Source organism: Vicugna pacos, chromosome 32 (assembly GCF_048564905.1).
Source record: "Vicugna pacos chromosome 32, VicPac4, whole genome shotgun sequence".
NCBI classification, from domain to species: Eukaryota; Metazoa; Chordata; class Mammalia; order Artiodactyla; family Camelidae; genus Vicugna; species Vicugna pacos.
Window position 1 is genome coordinate 10,464,954 of NC_133018.1, and position 20,491 is coordinate 10,485,444.

General features: G+C 53.6%; 1 protein-coding gene across 1 annotated transcript; it reads left to right on the forward strand.

Annotated features, from left to right (window-relative positions):
• Positions 1-72: 72 nt before the first annotated feature.
• Positions 73-19,436, forward strand: MVK (mevalonate kinase). The gene is made up of 11 exons (XM_006204761.4): positions 73-223; positions 1,167-1,258; positions 2,086-2,233; positions 5,380-5,524; positions 7,427-7,582; positions 10,054-10,157; positions 10,723-10,768; positions 14,018-14,108; positions 14,497-14,613; positions 17,648-17,801; positions 18,571-19,436. The coding sequence occupies exons 2-11, from the start codon at positions 1,181-1,183 to the stop codon at positions 18,720-18,722; spliced, it is 1,191 nt and encodes a 396-aa protein (XP_006204823.1). The 5' UTR covers positions 73-223; positions 1,167-1,180; the 3' UTR covers positions 18,723-19,436.
• Positions 19,437-20,491: the final 1,055 nt, after the last annotated feature.

A 20,491-nucleotide genomic window follows, 5' to 3' on the forward strand; every position in this document is an offset into this window, starting at 1 on the left:
ATTGGTTTACGGAAGGAGATGGGCTGGGAAACCCGTGAGGACTTGGTTAGCAACATCTATTGGTCAATACTCAAGCCAATTGGCAAAGGAACTCCCGGTTCGCTCTCTCTGATTGGCTGAGCTTAAGGAAGAGTCCGCCTCCCCCCCAACCCCGGCGCCCGGGCGCTCGGGGATGGAGCTCCGGAGCGGCCCAGGCTCGGGAGCAGAGGGGCAGTGGCAACAGGTGAGAGGTCGGGGTGTCGGGGCCGGGTGGCTCGTGGTCCAAGGCTGAGACCTAGGACGACCCTGGGTCGGGCTCCCGGCTTCTCTGGCTCAGTTTCCCCAACTCTGAGATTCCTTCCTGAGGGGTTGGCTACCTCAAGTCTGACAGGCGGGATTTTGAGTTTCGGAAGCAAGCAATAGCTTTCCTTGCTCCGAGCCTCAGTTTTCCCCATTAAGAAACGGGGATCACAATAGTACTTAGCACACAGTGCGGTTCAGGTTTTATAATGTTGAGATAATGCACGTAAAGCCTTAAATGGATGGTAACTTTCCATTATATAAAAAATCTAAAATAGGCACACCATACACCCAACAAGTCACTTTCTAGGATTTTGTCTTGTAGAGATCCTCGCTTACGTGTGCAAAAAAAGGTGTGTAACAGCTGTTTTCTGCAGCCTGTTTATAATTGTGACAAGCTAGAAACAGCCTAAATACCCAGGAAAGAGTCCTTTCTGGTCCTTGATTTTATTTAAATTTCCACCTTTTATAGTACTAATAGTAAAAGCTGGAAGCAAGAACAGAGCCAGTAATAAGAAGCTATCCATAAACAAGTGATTATGGTGAGCCAGACACTGCTAAGGGTTTCCCTTGCATTAGTTAATTTAACCTTAAAACCCGTTGAAGTAAATAGAGTTATTGTCCTCGTGTAACTTAAGAGGAAGCCGAGGTTCATAGCTATTTGAGGGAGTTCGCCAAGATATCACTAGGTAGTGGAGGAGCTAGGTTTGAACCCAGATCTTTCTGATGTGTCTCATTGACTGCTGCCCTGCCTTTTGGGCACCATAGCAAGTGCTGAGTGGTATAGCAAGTGCCTTTTTTGTTATAATGATGAGCTGGAACGAGGCATTCTCGAAGATCTCCAAGGAGTGGGGACCTTCCATCCTCTCTCTGGCTTTCCCTTTCAGGATTTCCAGGAGCCATGTTGTCAGAAGTCCTGCTGGTGTCCGCTCCAGGGAAAGTCATCCTTCACGGAGAGCATGCCGTGGTCCATGGCAAGGTACAAGCCCCCAGAGCCTTCGAGGGCTGGGCACCACTTTTCCCTGACACTAATCTTAAAGGAAGCTGAAAGGAGGCCTTGAGGCATAGCCTGGGAGTAGCTCAGAGAGGTCAGTTTCTCCCCAGCCAGGCAAGGAAAAGACAGGTCTTAGGGCCTCTAAAGGGCTTCTGTAGACCATCCCATAAGATAGCAAAAAGATGACATCCCTGTTGGTGGAATGAGGTCATTTAGGAAGTGAGCTTCAGTGGGGAAGAGATTAAGTTTAGGGACCAAACCCGGGCATTTCAGAAAAAGACTCTGAAACATGCATTGTCTCATTTAACTCCTACAACTCCCCTCTGAGGTTAAACTCTTATTGTCCTTTTTTTGGGGAGATGTGGCAGCTGAGGCTCAGGAGGGGCTTGGTAATTTGATCAAGGTCCCATACACCTTGGTAGAGCCAGGAGTGAACTTAAGTCTGTTTGAACCCAAAGTTTGTGCTTTCTTCACTCCACCACCCTGTCTTTACATTCTTATTTATCTTTGAAAGTGTGATGATTATTGGGAAGCCATTCCTTGGAGTTGAGAACTTTTGGAATTTTTTGCGGAGAGAGCAAACAGAAATAGATACTAATTCCTAATCGATTGGTAGTGGCTGTGCCCAGTTGTATGGGAGAGCGTGCCAAGATCGATTAGCAGTGTCTGCCAAGGGCATGGGTAGGAGTGGCCTGTGTGCTAGTGTTTACTCTCTTCTCAGCTCTTTGGCAAGGGCCCTTTGTTCCTAAGACAGGAGCCATGCTCGTTGCTACTCACCCTCAGGCTGACTGCTTTTACCTTTAATTCTACAGGTAGCCCTGGCTGTGGCTTTGAACTTGAGAACATTCCTCCGGCTTCAGCCCCACAGCAATGGGAAAGTCGGCCTCAACTTACCCAACCTTGGCATCAAGCGGGCCTGGGACATGGCCAGGCTTCAGCTGCTGGACACGAGCTTTCTGGGTAAAGGCGGGAAGCAGGACCCAGGTGCAGGAAGAGCCTGGGCCCTGATGAGACGGGGAAAGGCCAGCTGGGTTGTCATTCCAGGCTGTCCCCAAGGGACCAGAGGCCAGCCACTCTGGGGGTGTTTTCTCTTCTGTTCCCGTAAAGTTAACTTCAACTGTTTATTAATTTCTCAAAATGTAAAAGCGTACAGTGACGCACTAGGTTTGTGTGAGCTGTTGCGGACAGATCATTAAGGCCTGCCGTTGAGTGGAAAAACACAAGGTGCAGAACAGCATATATAGTATATGAGGAAGGGCTCAAATTAAGTATCGGTAGGTGTGTAAATGCAAAGAAAAAGCCTGGAGAGGTATACATCCTGCTGACAATGGTGATAGTCACCTCTGGGAAGGTCCTAAGGTCAGAGAGTGGACAAAGGGAGCCTCCCTCCTCCAAAGTTGTTTTAACAAGGAGAATGTTTTGGCGTTTCATATAATTTAAAGTTATTAAAAATAAAAGCAACTTACGCTTATTATTGAAACACCATCAATGCCGAAACATTGCGAGTTAAAAAAAAATCTCCTATAATCACTGCCTCCCACTTCACCCCTCATGACAGTGCTAAGCATTTCGGTGTTAAGCCTTCTGGATTATTTTCTATAGACCAGTAGTTTGGTTGAAATAAGGAGAGAGCTTGTTTTTTAACCAAAATTGGATCAGACCATAGAAAGTTTTTAGAATTGTGTGGGGGTTTTTTCTTCTTCTTCCATGTATCAGGACGCTCTTTCCATGCCAAGAAACAGGCCTCCGGGCTAATTTTTGCTGCTGTTGGGAAGGTCTTTTCCCACTCCTGAGCAGGCCTGGTTTGTCCATCAGCAGAGTCACCACCCACAGCAAAGCTGGAGTGTGTTCCCCATTCTCAGTGTCTCTTCTCTGGGCTGACACCTCGCCCTTCGGAACAGTGTCCCCCAGCCAGGGTGGCGCAAGTGAGACTCTTCTGGGGTCTTTTCCAAACTGCACCCTGTCCCCCATGAGAATTAATCCACAGCAAGCCACGCAGTCCTTCCCAAACACCGTAGAGAGATGGAGGAAGAGTTGCAAACCCCCGTTTTCAAGCTACCATTTTCAACCTCAGTCCTGCCTTGAGATCCCCCAGGGCGGTTTTTGTCCTTGTTGTTTTAACAGTACAGATGGATTCCTGGCGCCCCACCCCTCCTGTTGAGAAGCGGTAGTGCTGGAGGGGGACTGGGCATGTGTATTTTGAAAGAGGTTCGGCGGAGGGGGGAGGATGTAGCTCAGTAGTAGAGTGTGTGCTTAGCTTGTTCCTGGGTTCCATCCCTAGTACCTCCATTAAAATAAACAAACAAAGAAATAAAATAAACCTGATTTCCACCCCCCAAAAAAAATAAAGAGAAAAAGAGGTTCTCTGGGTAATTGCAGGGACATCTTCAATTCAGAGCCACTGCTTTGGGGCAGCTGTCCAGAGCAGCCTTGGCCTGGCTCTCCGCCGGGCAGAGGGCCACCCAGCCAGGTCGGAAACGTTCCCTGAAAACTGAATGCCGCTTCTGTACGTTCGTAGCACGGATGATGCAGCGGGGGTAGTGGGACATGTCTCAGACCACTCGCGACTCCCTGTGTGCGCCGAGGCAGGGCACCTACCGCTCTGAGCAGACTCGTGGTGCCTGGGGGTGTTGCTGTGAGGGTCCCACAGGATGGGAGGTGGTGCAGAGCGCAGCCCGTTCATGGGGGCGCGTTAGTCTGCTGCTCCAAGGAGACAGAATCTGAGCCTTTTGGAGTCAAGGTTTCTTTTCTTTCTTTTTTTAATGTTTTTATTTTGCCTTCATTTATTAGGGATATTTTCAATGGACAGAGATTTCTAGGTTAACAATATGTTTTGGTTTTGTTTTACCGGCACTTTTTTTCTTTTTTTTGTTTTTTTAATGGAGGTACTGGGGATTGAACCCAGGACATTGCACATGCTAAGCATGCACTCTACTACTGAGCTATACCCTCCCTGCTGGAGTCAAATTTTCTACTAGGTTGCCAGGCTCTGCCATCTTTTTCTTCCAATGTCCTTTTGTACCCTTCTAATCATCCTAAACACAGTGAACATTTGGGCATTTATGTGTGCCAGACACTGAACCGATGTGTTACGTATATTAGCACTATTCGAGTTCTCCAGTCTTGCCTGAAAGTATGTGGTGTGATTCAGCCCCATTTTATGGATGAGAAGATTGAGGTTCAGAGGCCGTGTGTCTCAGGTCACACAGCTTGTCAGTGATACAGAAAGGATTCAGACCCAAATCTTTCTAAATTCAAAGGCCCAGGCTCTTAAGGCACCGTTCCCTCTCCACCACAGAGCTTAGAAATGTCCGGGCTCTCAGTCACACTGTCTGGCTTGGTTGTCTCCAGTGGATTGTTAACTCAGTCAGTTAATCCAGCTCCACCCTGAAGTTTCCTAAGACTGGCACACCAGCTCAATTTCAGGTCCCCTTTAGAATTTGACTCAGGACTCGGGTAATTCATGAAGGCAGGCAGATCAGACTTGCTCTGCTCCTTAGCCTCAAGGGGAAGTGGCCCAGCCTCCTCCGTGCCCTGTCCTCTCCCTTCCACCCAAGCAGATGTCAGCCTTTCACGTTGACTGGTTTTATTTGAGCCTCCTGTTCTCTCTAATTATGTTTTGGCAGAGGGAACTATTTGGGGAATAACTTAATACTGCCTTTGGTTTTGTACTGTGGGGTCAAACCCAGGCCTTTGAGTGGTTTTGTGTGTATGTGTGGGTGTGTTTGAAAATAACTCAGGCCTTACTAGAGTCCAGGAACAGTGCTAAGGATTTTCTGTACCTGTTTAACTTTATCTCTATGACACCCCTTAGGGGGAGGTACTGCTCTTACCTCTATTACCAAGGAGGGAAAATGAGGTGCAGGAAGGTTAAGTCACCTGCTCAAGCCTGCAGAACAAGCAGTTAGCAAAGTCAGGACCCAAATCTGAGTCCACCCGCCTCCCAAGCCCAAAGTCCACTGACAGCATTGACCACGGTGCTCGGACCCTGAGTCCACATCCGTCCAAATTCTGACTCCTGTGACTGCTCGGTTTTTTGCATCCTGTTTGTAAAAGTGCCGAGGCCCTCTCACCCACACGCGTGTGCTTGTCTGCCTGTGTGACAGAGCGAGCGGGCAACACGGCGCTCACCCCAGAGCAAGTGGAGAAGCTGAAGGAGGCGGCGGGCTTCCCCGAGGACTGCACCGACCACGAGCACCTGGCCGTGCTGGCCTTCCTGTACCTGTACCTATCCATCTGCCGGAGTCAGAGGTGCGTGCGGGGTCTGGGCAGGGAGACTGGGTTCAGCCCGCCCCGGAAACTGATCCAGGGTGGCTGTGGTTTTGGTGCTAGACCCTGCGTATTTATGATCTGCTTTTAATATTCACGACAACCCCTCGAGAAGGACATGCCCCTCATTTTGCACAGGGAAGAAACTGGAACTCAGAGAGACACTCAAGGCCATGGAGCTAGCTAGGAAGTACTGAGGGCTGGGAAATCAACTCAGTTCCCTTCAATACCAATGTTTGTCTCTTTAACCCCACCCTGCCTCCTCAGGCCTCTCCCATTCAGTAGAACCAAAGCCAGATACTTGGATCCACTGTGTGGTATCTCTGCGCCAGGCCCAGAGAGGCACCCTTGTTCCACATCTCACAGGCTCCAAGGGAACCTGATTGGCAGAGCGAAGCCTGTGTTCACTTCCCCACTTACGATCAGATCTGGGTCATCTGGCCCCAGGGAAGCCAGCTCCTAGAGGAATACTCTACTGTTGAGGCAGTGTCCCATGGTGAGAGAGGGCTGAGGGTCAGATGGCAGTGGTTCAAACCCCAGTGCAGCCACTTACTAGCCGGTGTGAGGTTCTCACCTTTCCTGGGCCTCAGTTTCCTCATCTGTCAAACGGGAGTAGTAGTGGTACCTACCTCATTAGTTCCCTGTGAGGTTAAATGAGTCCATTTACCTAAAGTGTTTGATTCAGAGGTGTTATTATTATTATTATTATTATTATTATTATTATTATTATTATTATTATTATTATTATTATTACATTCCTGGGGAAAACTATCTGAGGATTAGAAACATTATGTATGAAATGGGCCTAGCACCGTAAGTGGCACACAGTGAGTGTTCACGATGATTTTTTTGGTCCAGAACCCAAAGGGACAGCCTTGAGGTGCAGAGTTTCCCTGGTTAAGCAGGCACTGGGTGCTAGGTGCTGTGCTGAGACCACATTAAAAAATGTCTTATAACTCAATAAAAAATGTTAATAAATAAATAAATAAATAAATAAAATCAATTAATTAAAATAAAATGTGAAGCAAAAAAAAAAGTTTTGACACTTGCTGTTGTGTGCCAGGGTGTTCAGCTAGAGAGGGGCGTGTCCCTTTCCAGAGTGGGGGCTGCAGGCACATTTCAGAATCTCCTGATTGAGGGGAGGCAATGTGTAGTTTGAAAAGGCAGATTCAGTCCTGGAATTTTATATTTGGAAAACGGGAAGAGTGCTTAGATGACAGAAGCTGACCTCTGATGGTTCTCCCTGGGTACAGATAACAGGTACGATGCAGTGATTCAGAACTTTCTGTGGGTCCAAACCAGGTCTGGGTTACACGCAGTTGGGAAACACTGTCCGATGGGAGAGGCTTCCCATGAACGCGCTGTCAGCGCCCTGCGTGTGAGGAGGCAGCAGTGGAGACAGATTGTGTGCTGGGGTCCTCAGGGGAGCTAGGGATGGCCTCTGGGTGGTCCAGGGAAGTTTCCCAGTGGGAACAACGTGCAAGGAAGGTCTTGCAGGATGGGTAAGAATTTCCCTGGGGGAGAAAGGGGTACAGAGCTGATCTGGGCAGGGGGACCAGCGCATGCTGAGAGCAGGGCCTGGAAAGAGCCTCACTTGGGAACAGGAAGGAGTTTAGAGGAATGGTGGTTCTCCAGGCACTGTTAGGAAGAGCTCCGGTTGGACAACATAGAGATTTAAATGATCCTCTACGTATTTTCAAGTTGTCTGAGTCACCGTGAGTTCCTGCCATCTGATAACGGATGCCTCTGGGGTTGGGGAATCTCCCTGAGATCAAAAAACTGGGCCAGACACTTTGAATCAGGCCTAGATCTGGGCCCCTGTTTCAGTGCTGACACATCACGGCCCTTCAGGAGGGTCACACTCCGCTTCCTGGTGTGTTTCAGGGCCCTGCCCAGCCTGGACATCACCGTGTGGTCGGAGCTGCCCCCTGGGGCTGGCCTGGGCTCCAGTGCCGCCTACTCCGTGTGTCTGGCAGCCGCCTTCCTGACTGCGTGCGAGGAGATCCCAAACCCGCTGAAGGAAGGGGAGGCCACTGGGAGGTAATCACGGCCCTCGCCCCACTCCCTGCCCTTCCTGGGCACCGTGCCCCAGCTGAGAACTACCCCCCACCCCATGAGATGAGAGGTGTCCCGTGTCCACCTGACAGCTCGGGAAGCCAAGGCACAGGGAGGCCACGCGGCAGGCCCAGGCTACACAGCCAGTGAAGGCTGGGCAGGATTCAGACCCTGGCCATCGGATTCCAGAGCCTGAGCTCTTCGCACTAAACTGCCTCAGTTCCCCTGCCCCTCGCCCCCTCCTTGCCTCTTGGACTCAGGTGCCCATGGTATGGTAAAGAAACCAGAGCCTGGATGTAGAGGGCCATGGATTAAATGAGCCATCGGGCCCACCTCTGTCATCAACTCCCAATGGGACCTTGACTGCCCCCTGGGAGCCTCAGTGTCCTTTTCTATAAATGACAGTACTTACACCCAGGGGACACTGCCTGGTCATACCAGATGGTTAGGGAGAAAACGTACACCGTGCTGAGAAATAAACAGAGGAGGCGTGTCTATCAGATCACAGCAACCCCTCCTCTGAGTCCTCCACCTCGTCTCCAGGAGGAAGCGTCACCTCTGCGGTTCTCATTGTGTGTCACTGAGGCTTGTCCGGGCAGGGTTGTGAGCGGACCATTTCTGTCTCTTAAGGAGACTGGAGGAACCACCCTGAGCACCGGTCATGTAGTTTGCCCTGGACCGCCCCCTAGAAGTTGTGGGTGAGGCCCTGGTATCCCACCCAGCAGCTTCCTGGTGAAGCCTGTACTGGGCCCTCGTGTCTCCGGAAAGCCTTCACACTGAGGGGGCCTTCAGTACCAGGCACGTGGGCCCAGCTGTGCCGTGTCGGGGGACTGCTGGCTGACCCCAAAGGTCGCCTTGATCCCTGTGGCCGCAGCAGGTCTGGGGGCCATTGATGTGATTCCCCGTCTGCATTCCCCAGAGCAGCTCTGAAAGACTCATGCGTGCAGAGGGAGGTTGGGGGCGGGGGTCAGTGGCTGTGGGAAGCATCCAGCAGGTAATGACCAGGTAGGTAATGATTGCACCTTCAGAGACGCAGTCAGATCTGCCTGTTGACTCTCTTCTCTCTGGGGCTCCATTTGCTCTTCTGAAAGTGAGGGCCTGCACCTGAGGCCCCGGGGCAATTGGGGGGGGGTGGTTCCAGCCTTGACATTTGCTGATCCCAAGATAAGATCGTGACTCAGACCAGAGGCTTCAAGACCTCAGGACTGTGCGCCGATCGCTGATCTAGCGCAGAGTGGTGAAGGCCTGGTTGTCCTGGGCCTCCCACATAGACACCTCCCCCCGGGCCAGCAGCCGCCTCTGCCTTTCACAGGATATGGGTGATTGTGGGTGCACAAGGAAGTGGGCAGTAACTGTACCTTCCCTGAAGGGTCATTGTGAGGATTACGGATGGCCCATTAGAAAGAACCTTTAGCACAGTGCTTAGCGCTGGGTAATCAGTAGCTTTGAGCCATGTTAACTATTTAAAAAAATGTTTTTTTCTAATGGAAGTACTAGGAATTGAGCCCAGGACCTCACCCATGCTAAACATACAATCTACCACTGAGCTATACCCTCCCTGCTTAACTCACTGTTAATCATAGCCTCACAACCACCGTGAGAATCTCAGGTCCATAAAATCCCCATCTGACAGGTGAGGAAAGAGGCCCAAGTCTCCACAGCAAGTGAGTGGGTGGCCTGGGCTTGGAGAGACTTCCAGAGCCGTGATCCCACGTGGCCTCTATCCCCTGGGCATTTTACAAAGCATTGGAGTGTCTTTTCCATTTCACAGTGTCCTCTGTGAGGCAGACACGCTGCTGTCCCAATTTCACAGGTGAGCACACAGAGCGTCAGAGCTGCAGCGGTTGCTCAGAGACCCTCAGTGAGTCGGCAGCAGAAGGGGGTTCAAACCAGCTCCCTCCTTCACCCGCTGCTCTGCCTCTGAGCTACACTCTCAGAGGCTGCAAAGCCCCTGTTGGCTTCTGCTGTTTCTTGGGACAGGGACTCAACAGAAACAAAAGCTGAGAGAGAAGGCGGGGGAGTGGGGGGGGAGGGTGTCGAGCATTTGTCCTTGTTCAGTGCACACGTCTCTTGGGTCTGTTCACGTAAACTTGTCAGTGAGCCCACATCCCTCCCGGGGAGGGATCCAGAGATGACCCACGTGCCTTCGAGGAGGGAGGAGTTGCCATCCTGCAGATGAGGAGAGAGGCTCAGAGAGGGCAGGCAAGGGGCCCAGGTCACTCAGCTTGTAAGAGGCAAAGCAGGACCCCGGGAACTCACAGCCTTGGCTCTTTTCACCACGCTGGCCCAGGGGGCCTGCTCTTTAGCCAGAGAGGTCCAGAGCTGTTTCTTCTCTTCTTTCCAAGTTCAGAGGCCTACACCCCTTTGACTTTTGGTCTCCACCACTCCCAGCCTGTGGCCTCTGCCCTCTGCTGCCCTCAGTGACCCCCGGCCCCCCGTTTCTGTGACTTCTTCAGGTGGACCACAGAGAACTTGGAATTAATTAATAAATGGGCCTTCCAGGGGGAGAGGATGATTCACGGGAACCCGTCTGGAGTGGACAACGCTGTCAGCACCTGGGGTAGGTGCTGCCTCAGGCTTGTGTCCTTTATTTTTATTCTTTTAAAAATTCTTAGGACAAACGTGGCTGCCCATGCTCTGTTGGTTTGGGATGAAGAGATCCAAAGAATTTGGAGGGAGATAGCATTTTCCTGTTTTGAGGGGGATGGGGGAGGACTCTCAGGGATCTGAATCTCTGGGGGCTGGGCCGGGCCCAAGAAGCCATGGTTGCAGTGAGTCCCCCGACCCCTCCATTGGTGTGGAGTTTGCAGATCACGCAGGCTGGGCTCCCCTCTGATGGGGTTGCTTGCTTCCTGGCCCTGGACACGGTCTGGCTCCCACTCTGCCACGTCGCCATGCATCCTGTTGGAAGCTGGGCGCTGGACAGAAGGGAGGGACCCCAAGTCCTGGAGGGCTCCCCGGCGGAGCACCTTCGTGCCCTTCTGGGCCTTCTGTGCCTGAAGCTGAGACAGCTAGCGATGGTGTTGGTCTAGTTCCGGTGATACTCAGCCCCACCCCAGCCCCTCTCCCCGGAGGCGCAAGTGCAGGGCTTCCCTCCAGCCCTGACCCCCTCCCCTTTTCTTTAGGAGGAGCTCTCCGATACCAACAAGGGAAGATTTCATCCTTAAAGAGGTAATTCTGGGGCAGAGCCGTGCCCTCCCGAGTGGCTGCGTCCATGCATCCGGGGGGGGGGGGCCCACTTCTTTGTGAAGGAGGTGGGGGCAAGTGCCCCTGGGCTTTCCCTCCCCCATGCAGCCCCCATGCTCTCCCTCCCCACTTCAGCTCTTAAACTGGCAGGAGATTAGAGGGGGAAGTCATGTGAGGCTGCGCCATTCACCTTCTAGAAAGTGGCTGTTCCCCCAGACCCACGGCTGCCCGTTCAGTTACCCTTTAGTAAATGAGAACTGATGCCTTCCGTGTTCCCCATGACACTACACTGGGGCTAGGGGTATAAGGATGGCTCTCCAACATGGTTCTGGGTGGCGGGGACAGACACAGAAGCCACTGAAAGACATCGCCGGAGTAGCCACAGTGAAGACCTCAGGGCCGAGCAGGACCAGAGCCTATGGGAGGCTCAGAAGAGGCTGACAGTGGAGGGGACTTGGGGCAACTTTCAGCCTGTTTATGTCTCCTGGAGGCATTGGAAATTCCAACTCCCTCTGCTCTGTTTGCCCTCAGCGTGGAAACGTCAGGGGCTGGGAGTGAAGCACGTGGCAAGCGGGAGCAGGGTCCTCTTGGCTGTTCCCTGAACCCTCCATCAAGTCGTGGTGTTCGTCCCAGGGCGCCCTGCTGCCTCAGAGGGCCCAGGGCTTGCCCCCACCTTCTTCAGCCAGGGAGACCTTTCCGGCCTGGCGGCAGGTCCCAGGCCTCTGCTCTCGCCTGCTGGGCTGCTCCATTTGGGGCTCAGTGACCTGGCCTGCCTTTCTGAGTCCCCACATCTGCGTTGCTTAACTTCAGCACTACAGGTGTCTGGGGCTGGAGAATTGGGGCCTGTCCTGTGCAGTGCAGGGTGTTCAGCAGCGTCCCTGGGCTCTGCCCGCTGGGTGCCCGTAGCAGCTCCCCTGTCTCCCAGTTGCGACAGCCAGAGATAGCTCCAGGCGTGGCCACCTGTCCCCTGGAGGGCGAGTCCCCCTGGGTGACAACCACTACTCTACATGGAGGAGGAAGCAGAACCACTTAGGAGTGTGGAGCAGAGCTCTCTGGCTGCTTGTGGAACTGATGGTGGGAGAGCCTGGTGCCCTGAATCCATGTGCAGGATCCAAGGGAGGGGATGCTGAGGTGTCCAGGCCCTCGAATGAAGGCATCCTCAGGGTTCTGAAGCTGCTGGGACAGCATGGAGACCGTCATAAGTCGGGCTGCAGATCTGGGGCAGGAGCAGTTCATTTCACTCCATGCATCCTTAGAGTCTGTTGTATCCTGAGCATTGAACTTGGCCCTGGGAGAAGTGGCCGGGCACATGCATGGTCTATGGCGGGGCAATCAAGAGCCAAGCAATGGAGGCTTTCCCAGGCTGGGGGAGGTAGGTGGAGAGGCTCACAGTGGCCGGTGGTGGCAGACATTCTGGGGTCCACCGGCTCGAGTTTGAGCCTGGCTCTGCAGTTTGCCCACTGGGTGCCCTTGGGTGAGTCACTTCTCCTGAGGCCTCGTTCTTCTCATTTACACAATTGGGATCCTGAGTATGAGATCAGAAACGGTATCTGTCAAGGGCTTATTTGCTTTTTCCTGACCAAATTTATTCATCCAGCCCACAAATATCTCTGAACAGCTAACTACTAGGTGCTGGGGCCTCAGCAGGGAACCGCAAGTCCTGCCTTCATGGAACTATTTTATGGGAGGAGAAACCCACTGGCAAATGGCCAAGGGCTGGTTTCTGGTAGTGGAGATGGACATGCAAAGGCCCTGAGGCAGGAGTGTGCCTTGCATGTTGAGCCACAGCCAGGAGGCCAGGGTGGTATACGTGGAGTGAGCATCAGGGAGGTGGAGATGAAGTGAGGTTGGAGGCGTGGCCAGGCTTAAACCACCTACATAGCCCCTGAGGGGGAGGTCACTGGGTGTCACTGGAGCCCTGGGTTTTGTGGGGCCAGGAGCAGGTCCAAGATCGCAAAGGACTTTATCTAAGAAAGATGAAGGTGTAATACCCAGACTCCTCCTGACCTGATGGCTGGGAACAGCGAACCGACCTTTGCTGCTGGCTGCGAGGCGCCGCAGTGAGCAGGTGTCAGACTCCTCATCAATCCCGCAGATGGCTTAAAGAGGAGCCCTTTCCCCTCAAACCACACGTGGGGCTTTTTCATTAAAAAAAAAAGGCATTGTTTGTGAAGCGGATCAAGATTTGGCCTCCCAGAACGCTGCCCTTTTGAGGAACAGCTTTTCTTTAAAGGGAAGAGAAAAGCCAAATAGAATGTTCATCTTTTGTAAAGAAAAAAAAAATAGCCGGCCTCCGAGGCTGAGAATCGATATTAATTTCATGGGCTTATGGGCGGTGAGATCAAGCAGGTTTCTGGCAGCCTTTCCCAGCCCTGTTGGATTTTACAAGCTTGGTCTGAGACAAGAAACTCGAACAAAGGTATCAGGTCTGTCTGTCTCCAGCCAGAGCTCATCTGGCCCCCCTGTCCCTGGCCTGCAGCTCTCTGAAAGGCAGGTTCGGATGGCAAGAAACGGTGACTTGAGTCCCCTAAAGACAGCCAACCACAAGGACAATTGGGATTGAAGCTTTAGGAGAGATTATAAAGCTTAGAGGGCGGGTGAGGGCAGCAGGGTTGGGCTGGAGAGCCGGCTTCCTGTGGCCACCCCGGGCCCTGTGTTTTGTTCCCCAGGGACGACTGGCTCCCTCTAACTGCATCTGGTTTCGTGCCAGGGCCACTGGTCGGGGCACCATTGATGCAGGGCAAGAGTGGGTGCAGCGCTGGGACCCTGACTCCTCCACAAGCCTGTCCGTCCCTCGCGCTCCTGTGCTGATGACACTGGCTAACCCGGGCACCTCCCCTCCCAGTGCTCCCTCCAGAATTCAGCCCCTTCTTGTACTCTTTGCTGTGGGCGACTTTGAACTTTTAAGTCCACAAGTGTGCCGTGCTCTGCCACCTCCAGGCTGGGCTGGGCCCTCATATGTGCACATTCAGTCGTTAAATTACTAAATAAGTGAGTCAGTGAGTCACAAGCCAAGGGAACATGTCCATCCGCCCAGGGGCTGACGCAGGGGTTGGCAGCAGGCGTCCCAGGCTGGCCGTCAGGAGCCCATGCTCCAGAGCCCGTCCCCAGCCTGCTGTTGACTTCACCTCCCTGGGCCTCCGCTTCCCCGGGGTGAGGTGGAGTCCAGGCATGTCCCCATCCTCGACCCAGCTCCTCTGTCACGGGCTCAACTGTGGATGCTTCACCCGACAGGCCGCCAGCCCTGCAGATCCTGCTGATCAACACAAAGGTCCCTCGCAGTACCAAGGCCCTGGTGGCTGGCGTCAGGAGCAGGCTGCTCAAGGTGCCGTTTGTCCCACTCCTGGACGGGTTCCCAGTGGGGCCGCGACACTCACATTTGGGCGTCCAAGCTCTCCGTCTGCCTTGTGGGTTTTTTGGGGGTGGTGGTGGGGACTCAGGGAGGCTTTTTGGCAGAAGGGGCACCATCTGCCCACCCCTCAGCCAGGAGGTAGGACAGAGGGCATTAGACATGCTGGCTTTGCAGAGAATCCCCCACTTGGGTCAGGGGTGGCTGGGCGGGACAGGGACCAGGCCGGAAGGAGAAGAGGGTCCCTCAGAGGGTGGGTGTGGGCCGTGGGGACACCTAACCCCTCCACCCCGTTGTCCCGGGCAGCTGTCCGGTGTCTGCCAGCCCCTCAGCCTCACAGGCCCTGGCTTCCTTTTCCTCACAGTTCCCAGAGATCGTGGCCCCCCTCCTGACCTCCATAGATGCCATTTCCCTGGAGTGCGAGCGAGTGTTTGGAGAGATGGCAGCAGCCCCGACCCCGGAGCACTACCTTGTGCTGGAAGTAAGAGCCCGTCTGCAGTATCAGGGTCACTCATCCACATCACTGCCTAAGGCAGCGGCTCCAGTCTGCGCTCGGAATCCCCACGGAGCTAACAGAGAGGCCAGGGCTGGGTCTGGGGGCCCATGTGTGCCCCCATGAGCATGTGTGCCTTATTTTTAAGCCTCCTCCCAAATGATTCACAATCATTGTAAGAACCCAGAGAAAGCACCTGGTGTGTGCTGAGTGCAGTGGGCCAGGTTGGGGGTTGTGTGATGACACGGTCTTCCGTGGGCCCAGGAGCAATTTCTCACCTGGCTGCTGCTTTCCTGCTATTTTTGCTAAGTGCATTTTGTTTACTCAGTACCTATTTCTCATCCACATGCATTGTTTGGATCAGATGTAGTCTAAAAGTGTCCTTTCACCCTCAATACTCCAGCCACCACCCTCTGAATAATTCTAGCGTAGAGGCGGAGATCTCATTCTTTGAATTTCATCAGGCCTGGGTCTGAATCCTGGACTCCCTGGGGTGTCTTAAGAGTGCAGTGGGGTCTTGTGGGTGACGCACAAACACAGTGCCGGAGGAGCCACCAGCTCAGGCAGAGGGCCCAGGCTCATTCTCAGACCTGGTCCATCTGGTCCAGTGAACGTGGATGGACATTAAAAAGCCATCTGGCTTCCCTGGAAGAATCAGGGGATCCAGCAGCCCCGTCTGTGTGGCTTTGTGGCAGCAGTCAGCTGAAGGTGCCCAAGGGGTCCTCTTGAGCCAGGCCGTGGAGTCTCCATTTCTCCACAGTCCCCACCACTCCCTAATCAGTACCCACAGCCACTTTTGTCTTTGCCTGGTGCCTCCTAGTCCCGCTGTAGGTATTTGAGTGCAGCCCCTGTACTGTGTGGGAGCTGCTACTCGACCAAGCCTTTTCACAAATGACTTCTTATCTGCTCCCTACAGCAACGTACCTGTGACATGGGTACCTTGCCCCCATTTTTATAGATATAAAAGGCCTAAAGGAATGACTTTCTCTGAGGTTTTCCAGCTAGTAAGGGGCTGAGCCAGAGGTCAAAGACTGAATTGTTTATTCATTTAGTCAGCAAATTTTTATGAGTGCCTCCTACGGGCCAGGTGCACGGACTCCATCTCATTTCTGGGCTTTTGCCCTCATTCCCCAACCATCTCCATCCCCCAGCCTTTGCCTGGCTGGCCCTCAATTCCTTTCACGTAGAAAGGAAGGGAACAGAGTCCTCCTGAGGAGGAAATTAATAATGATGGAGTGCTGCCTAAAATATACCCCGTCGAGCCCCCGGAGGATGCCGCGGAAGAGCATGTTGATTATACATTGTGTATATTTTTGGCTGCGGCAGCCGCTGAAATGTGCAGCTTGCCTCCCGGACAGCTCTGCACTCAAACCAGCGAGCTGTTCTCCTGTGTCACAGCCTGTCATCTGATCCGTGACAGATTTTGGATCAGAATGTGACAGGTGTCTGGAACCTGCCTTGGCAACATGACACCTGGCGCTCAGGCGCAGAGAGAGGCAGGCCCCCAGAAGTTTGCCCTCCCCTCCTGCCCTCGGGGCCGGGGAAAGGCACCTGGGGCTGCCACGGGGCCATCACGCCTGTCTGCTTGTTTGTCAAAAGTGCTGGGGTGTGTGAGGCAGGCTGCTGGGGCAGGGCTGACCCAATCCTGCCCGATGGCCTTGGACAGGAGAACCAGGTGGGCCTCAGCAGACAGGTCCGGGATTGGCAGCCTGCAGCCCTCACGGTGCATAGGCGCTCCCAGTAGCCTGGGGCAGAGCTGCACGCTGTCAGGCGACACACAGCAAGAAGTGGGTGGCGGCAGGGATGCTGAGGGTGCTCTCAGAGGCGGGGTAGACACATGCTTCGCATTAGGCAGAACCAGACTCCAGTGCCAGCTCTGTACCTTACTAGCTCAGGGACTTTAGGCAAGTCACTTTCCCCTCTGAGCCTCAGTTTTCCACTTTGTAAAATGGGGATGGTAGTAATATAACCATAAAATACTAATAGCAGCTGACATTTGCCGAGCACTTATCCCATGCCAGGCATCATGTGAAAGACACCTCATTCTGTTCTCACGGTGACGAGGCAGATACTCCTACAATCCTTGTTTTACAAGGGGGGAAACTGAGGCTCAGAGTGGAAGACCTCATCCCAAGACACCCAACCAAGAAGTGGCAGAGTGGAGACTCAAACCCAGGCCCACCTGCCTCCAGATGCCACATTCATCACTTCCCGACAGTAGGGCCATAGCTCATTCTCAGAGCCCCAGCATCTAGCCTGGCACCCAGCATGTGGAAGGGATTTGCCAGACACCAACGGAGTAAATGAAATATAAATAGAGAACGCCTGGGCAGTGGGGCTGTTAGCTTTTTCATCAGCCTGCGTCGCATTTGATCCACAGGAGAACAGAAATTTTGTTATGCATAATCAAAGAAACCTGAACAAACATTTAGCAATTTCCCCCATTTGTGACCTTGTTAGAACTACAAACCTGATCTTACTCTGAAAATCAGTACCTGAGGCGGCTGTAGGATGGCATATTACTTGAGACTTCTGCAAGTGACAGATATCCATCTCAACCAGGCTTTAGCAGGAAAGGAATTTACTGGCTTATAACAGAAGGCCAGAGGGGACAGCTTCAGGTATAGCTGAATCCAGGGGCCAAAACAACCTAGTCTGAAATCTCTCTCTGTCTTCCATGTAATCTCTGAGACCATGTGCAGTGCAGTCAACCAGTTTAGCAGCTCCAGTGGAACGAGGCAGAGAAACTGGGATGGCTCTGATTGGCTCAGCTGGGGTCACACACCTGTCCCACACACACAGCCTTCTGTAACCAGGCCTGGGTCAGATGTTCACTACCAACTCCACCTTAGCCCCTGCAGGTGTCCTGCAGGAAGGAGAGGGTTCTTTTATCAGTGGAGAGGGACAGTGTGCTGGGTAGTCAAAGCCATTTGTGGTCCCAGACCAGCGACTATCAGATGTGGTGGGCACAGGACCTCGGCCTAAGGCAGGCCAAGCAGGAACAGAGAACTTTCTCCCCCAGGAGCTAATCGATATGAACCAACACCATCTGAATGCCCTCGGTGTGGGCCATGCCTCGCTGGACCAGCTGTGCCAGGTGACCATGGCCCACGGACTGCACAGCAAGCTCACGGGTGCAGGCGGTGGGGGCTGCGGCATCACGCTTCTCAGGCCAGGTACTCGGGGGGCAGGCGGAGTTGCCAGCTTGGGATCATACAAAGAGTCCACCTGGGCAATTCCCTTGGGAGGAGGAAGAGGCCTGTGAACAGTCTCGCCTTTGCTGTGTGGCCTTGGTCAAGTGAATTAACCTCTCTGGACCTATGTTGTCACATTGGTAAAATACGGATGGCAATATCTAGTTTATATAAGATTGTTGCCCAGAATCAAGGAGAAAAAATGTATTTAGAGAGCCTGGCATAGGGCTTGGCTGCCTACTGCTTCTTTTCCTTGCCCTGCTTTTCCCGTTTGCTTTGCTGTAAGCCCACAGTGGCCCCAGAGGCCCCCTCACCCTCAGTGGGCCTCCTGGGCCTCACAGAGTCACCACATCCTAACTTCAGCAAACCTGGGCTTGGGGCTTAGTTCAGGGGCAGTGAGATGATTTCTCAGGCGTGTGCGGTATTATCAGGCACTGCACCAGGCTCTCCACCTGCAGGAGGCCATGTAAGCCTCACCGTGACCCTCAAGGGCATATCTCATCATGTGCCCCATTCCCAGATGAGAAGACTGAGACTCAGAGAGGGGAAGTCATTTGTCTGAGGCCCCACAGCCAATATGTGCCAAGGCCAGGTCCATGTGACTCGGGATACGTAACCTTCCCGGGGAGGGTGCACAGCTCTGCATTCCAACAAGCAGACTGGTCTCCGGGCCTGTGCCTTGAGTGGGGATGAACATTTTCCAAAGGAGTGGACAGTTGTCAGGGGTGACCTGCTGCCCTTCCTCCCGCAGATCTGGAGCGGCCAGAGGTAGAGGCCACGAAGCAGGCGCTGACCAACTGTGGCTTTGACTGCTGGGAAACCAGCATCGGTGCCCCTGGCGTCTCCGTGCACGCGGCTGCCTCCCTGGACGCCCCTGTCCAGCAAGCCCTGGACGGCCTCTGAGATGAGCCCACATGGCTGCAGCCCCACCATGAAGCCCTTTCCGGATTATTCTTGGCTCTTGAGTTGGTGTCTGTGCTGGTCAGTGGGTGCCCAGCTCCTGGCACTGATGGGGGGGCCCCCAGCTCCTCTGTGATGCCCCTCCTGCTGACAGTCCCCGCCCTGAGCCAGGCAGCCCAGAAGACGTGGTCTGTGTTCTACAACGTTCTCTTGAGCTGGCTGGGCAGCGGGGCTGCGTGGGGACTGAGACTGCAGACCTGAGATGTGAGGGCCTCTTTCCTGTCCTCCCCGAAGCTCCCATAGACCCACAAACTCCCTGGCTGAACTGCTTGGACACCTGGATGCAGGACTCTGGTTCCTGGAGGAGTCGGCTTTCTCCCTCCTTCCACCTCTGCAACACTTACGTGTCTGTCCCTCAGGGCCCAGGCCCCTTCCACCTCCTCCAGGAAGCCTTCCCTGACACCCCGTAGGGTAGCCCTTGTCCCAGCGTCCTCTCTTCGCACCTGCAGCCTGTTTGAACCTTCAGCACTTTGCTGGGCTGTCCTCTCCAGGTAGATTGTGGGGCCCCAGGAGGTGCCCAGGTGGTGGTCTTCGCCTTCTGCCCTCCGGCCCGAGGCTGGGCGAAAGGCAGCATCTGCGGGTGGTTTCTTCCAGCTTGTACCCGAGGGGTTTGCAGAAAAGATGGCAGTGGGGGAATAAAAAGCTCTTGAATCATCAGTGCTTCGCTCTGTGTCCAGAAAGAAGGGGGAAGGTCCGATAGTCTCCACCCGCCCAAACCTGCCTCCCCTGGCCTGTCCCTTCTCCAGCCTCTTTCTCAGTGGAAAGTAAGGCTTTGGGCCACGTGGTTTTGTGTCTGGGGGATGGGGCGGGGTTTTCGCAGGTGGCCCTGGCTGGACCTGGATGGATGTTGGGACATCTGGCTCTCAGTCCATCAGCACAGCTCCAGCCCACTTTCCTGAAAAGGGAGATTTAAAGCTTCCCAGCTCCTCAAATCGTGAGTACCCATTAGTTCTCAGACTTCTGTAAGCCGCAGAAACAAAACCTGCTGTGGGCCATGGACTATTCCTTTTTGAAATTACCAGCTGGGTGGGGAAAAAGAGACCTGGCACCTGCCTGGCCCTATTTGAACTTTATATTACAAGTCAAGGCTCTTTAAGAAATGGCAGAATCCATCCAAAGATCCTTGTAGCTAGCACATTGCCTCCAGAAGCCCTGAGCTCTGGGCCTGCAAGAGGCGGGACAAGAAGGCAGGGGCTGGGGAAGGGTTTGGTTAAAATGGCTCTGCGCTTCTGCCCTCGGCCACTAGGGGGCAGCTGGCGCCTGTCCCAGCATCTTCACCGGAAGGGTGAGTGGGAGGCTGCCTTAGAACCGAATCAGCCTACCCACAATGCCAGGCCTCTCTCCCAACTCTGCCTGGGGTCACTGCCAGGAATCTGAGGGCAATAGGACGAATACCTGCCCCAGCTTAACCTGTGAAAGTGGTCCTAGATTCACTGATGGGGGCGGGGAGGTTGCATGCCTCCACCCTTCGAAACAAATAATGCATAAAATGATAATATTAATGCTGAACACTGACCTTGTGTCCGGCACTGTTCTAAGCACTGTACCTACATCATCTCTTTTCATCTACACCAACCTTGGAGAGTAATTGCTAGTCTCAGCCCCATTTTACAGATCGGGAAACAAGCTCAGAGAGGTTGCCTGACTCGTCCAAGGCCACACAGATAATCAGCATCCGAGGCAGGATTCCAGCTCGGACTCCAGTGCCTGCC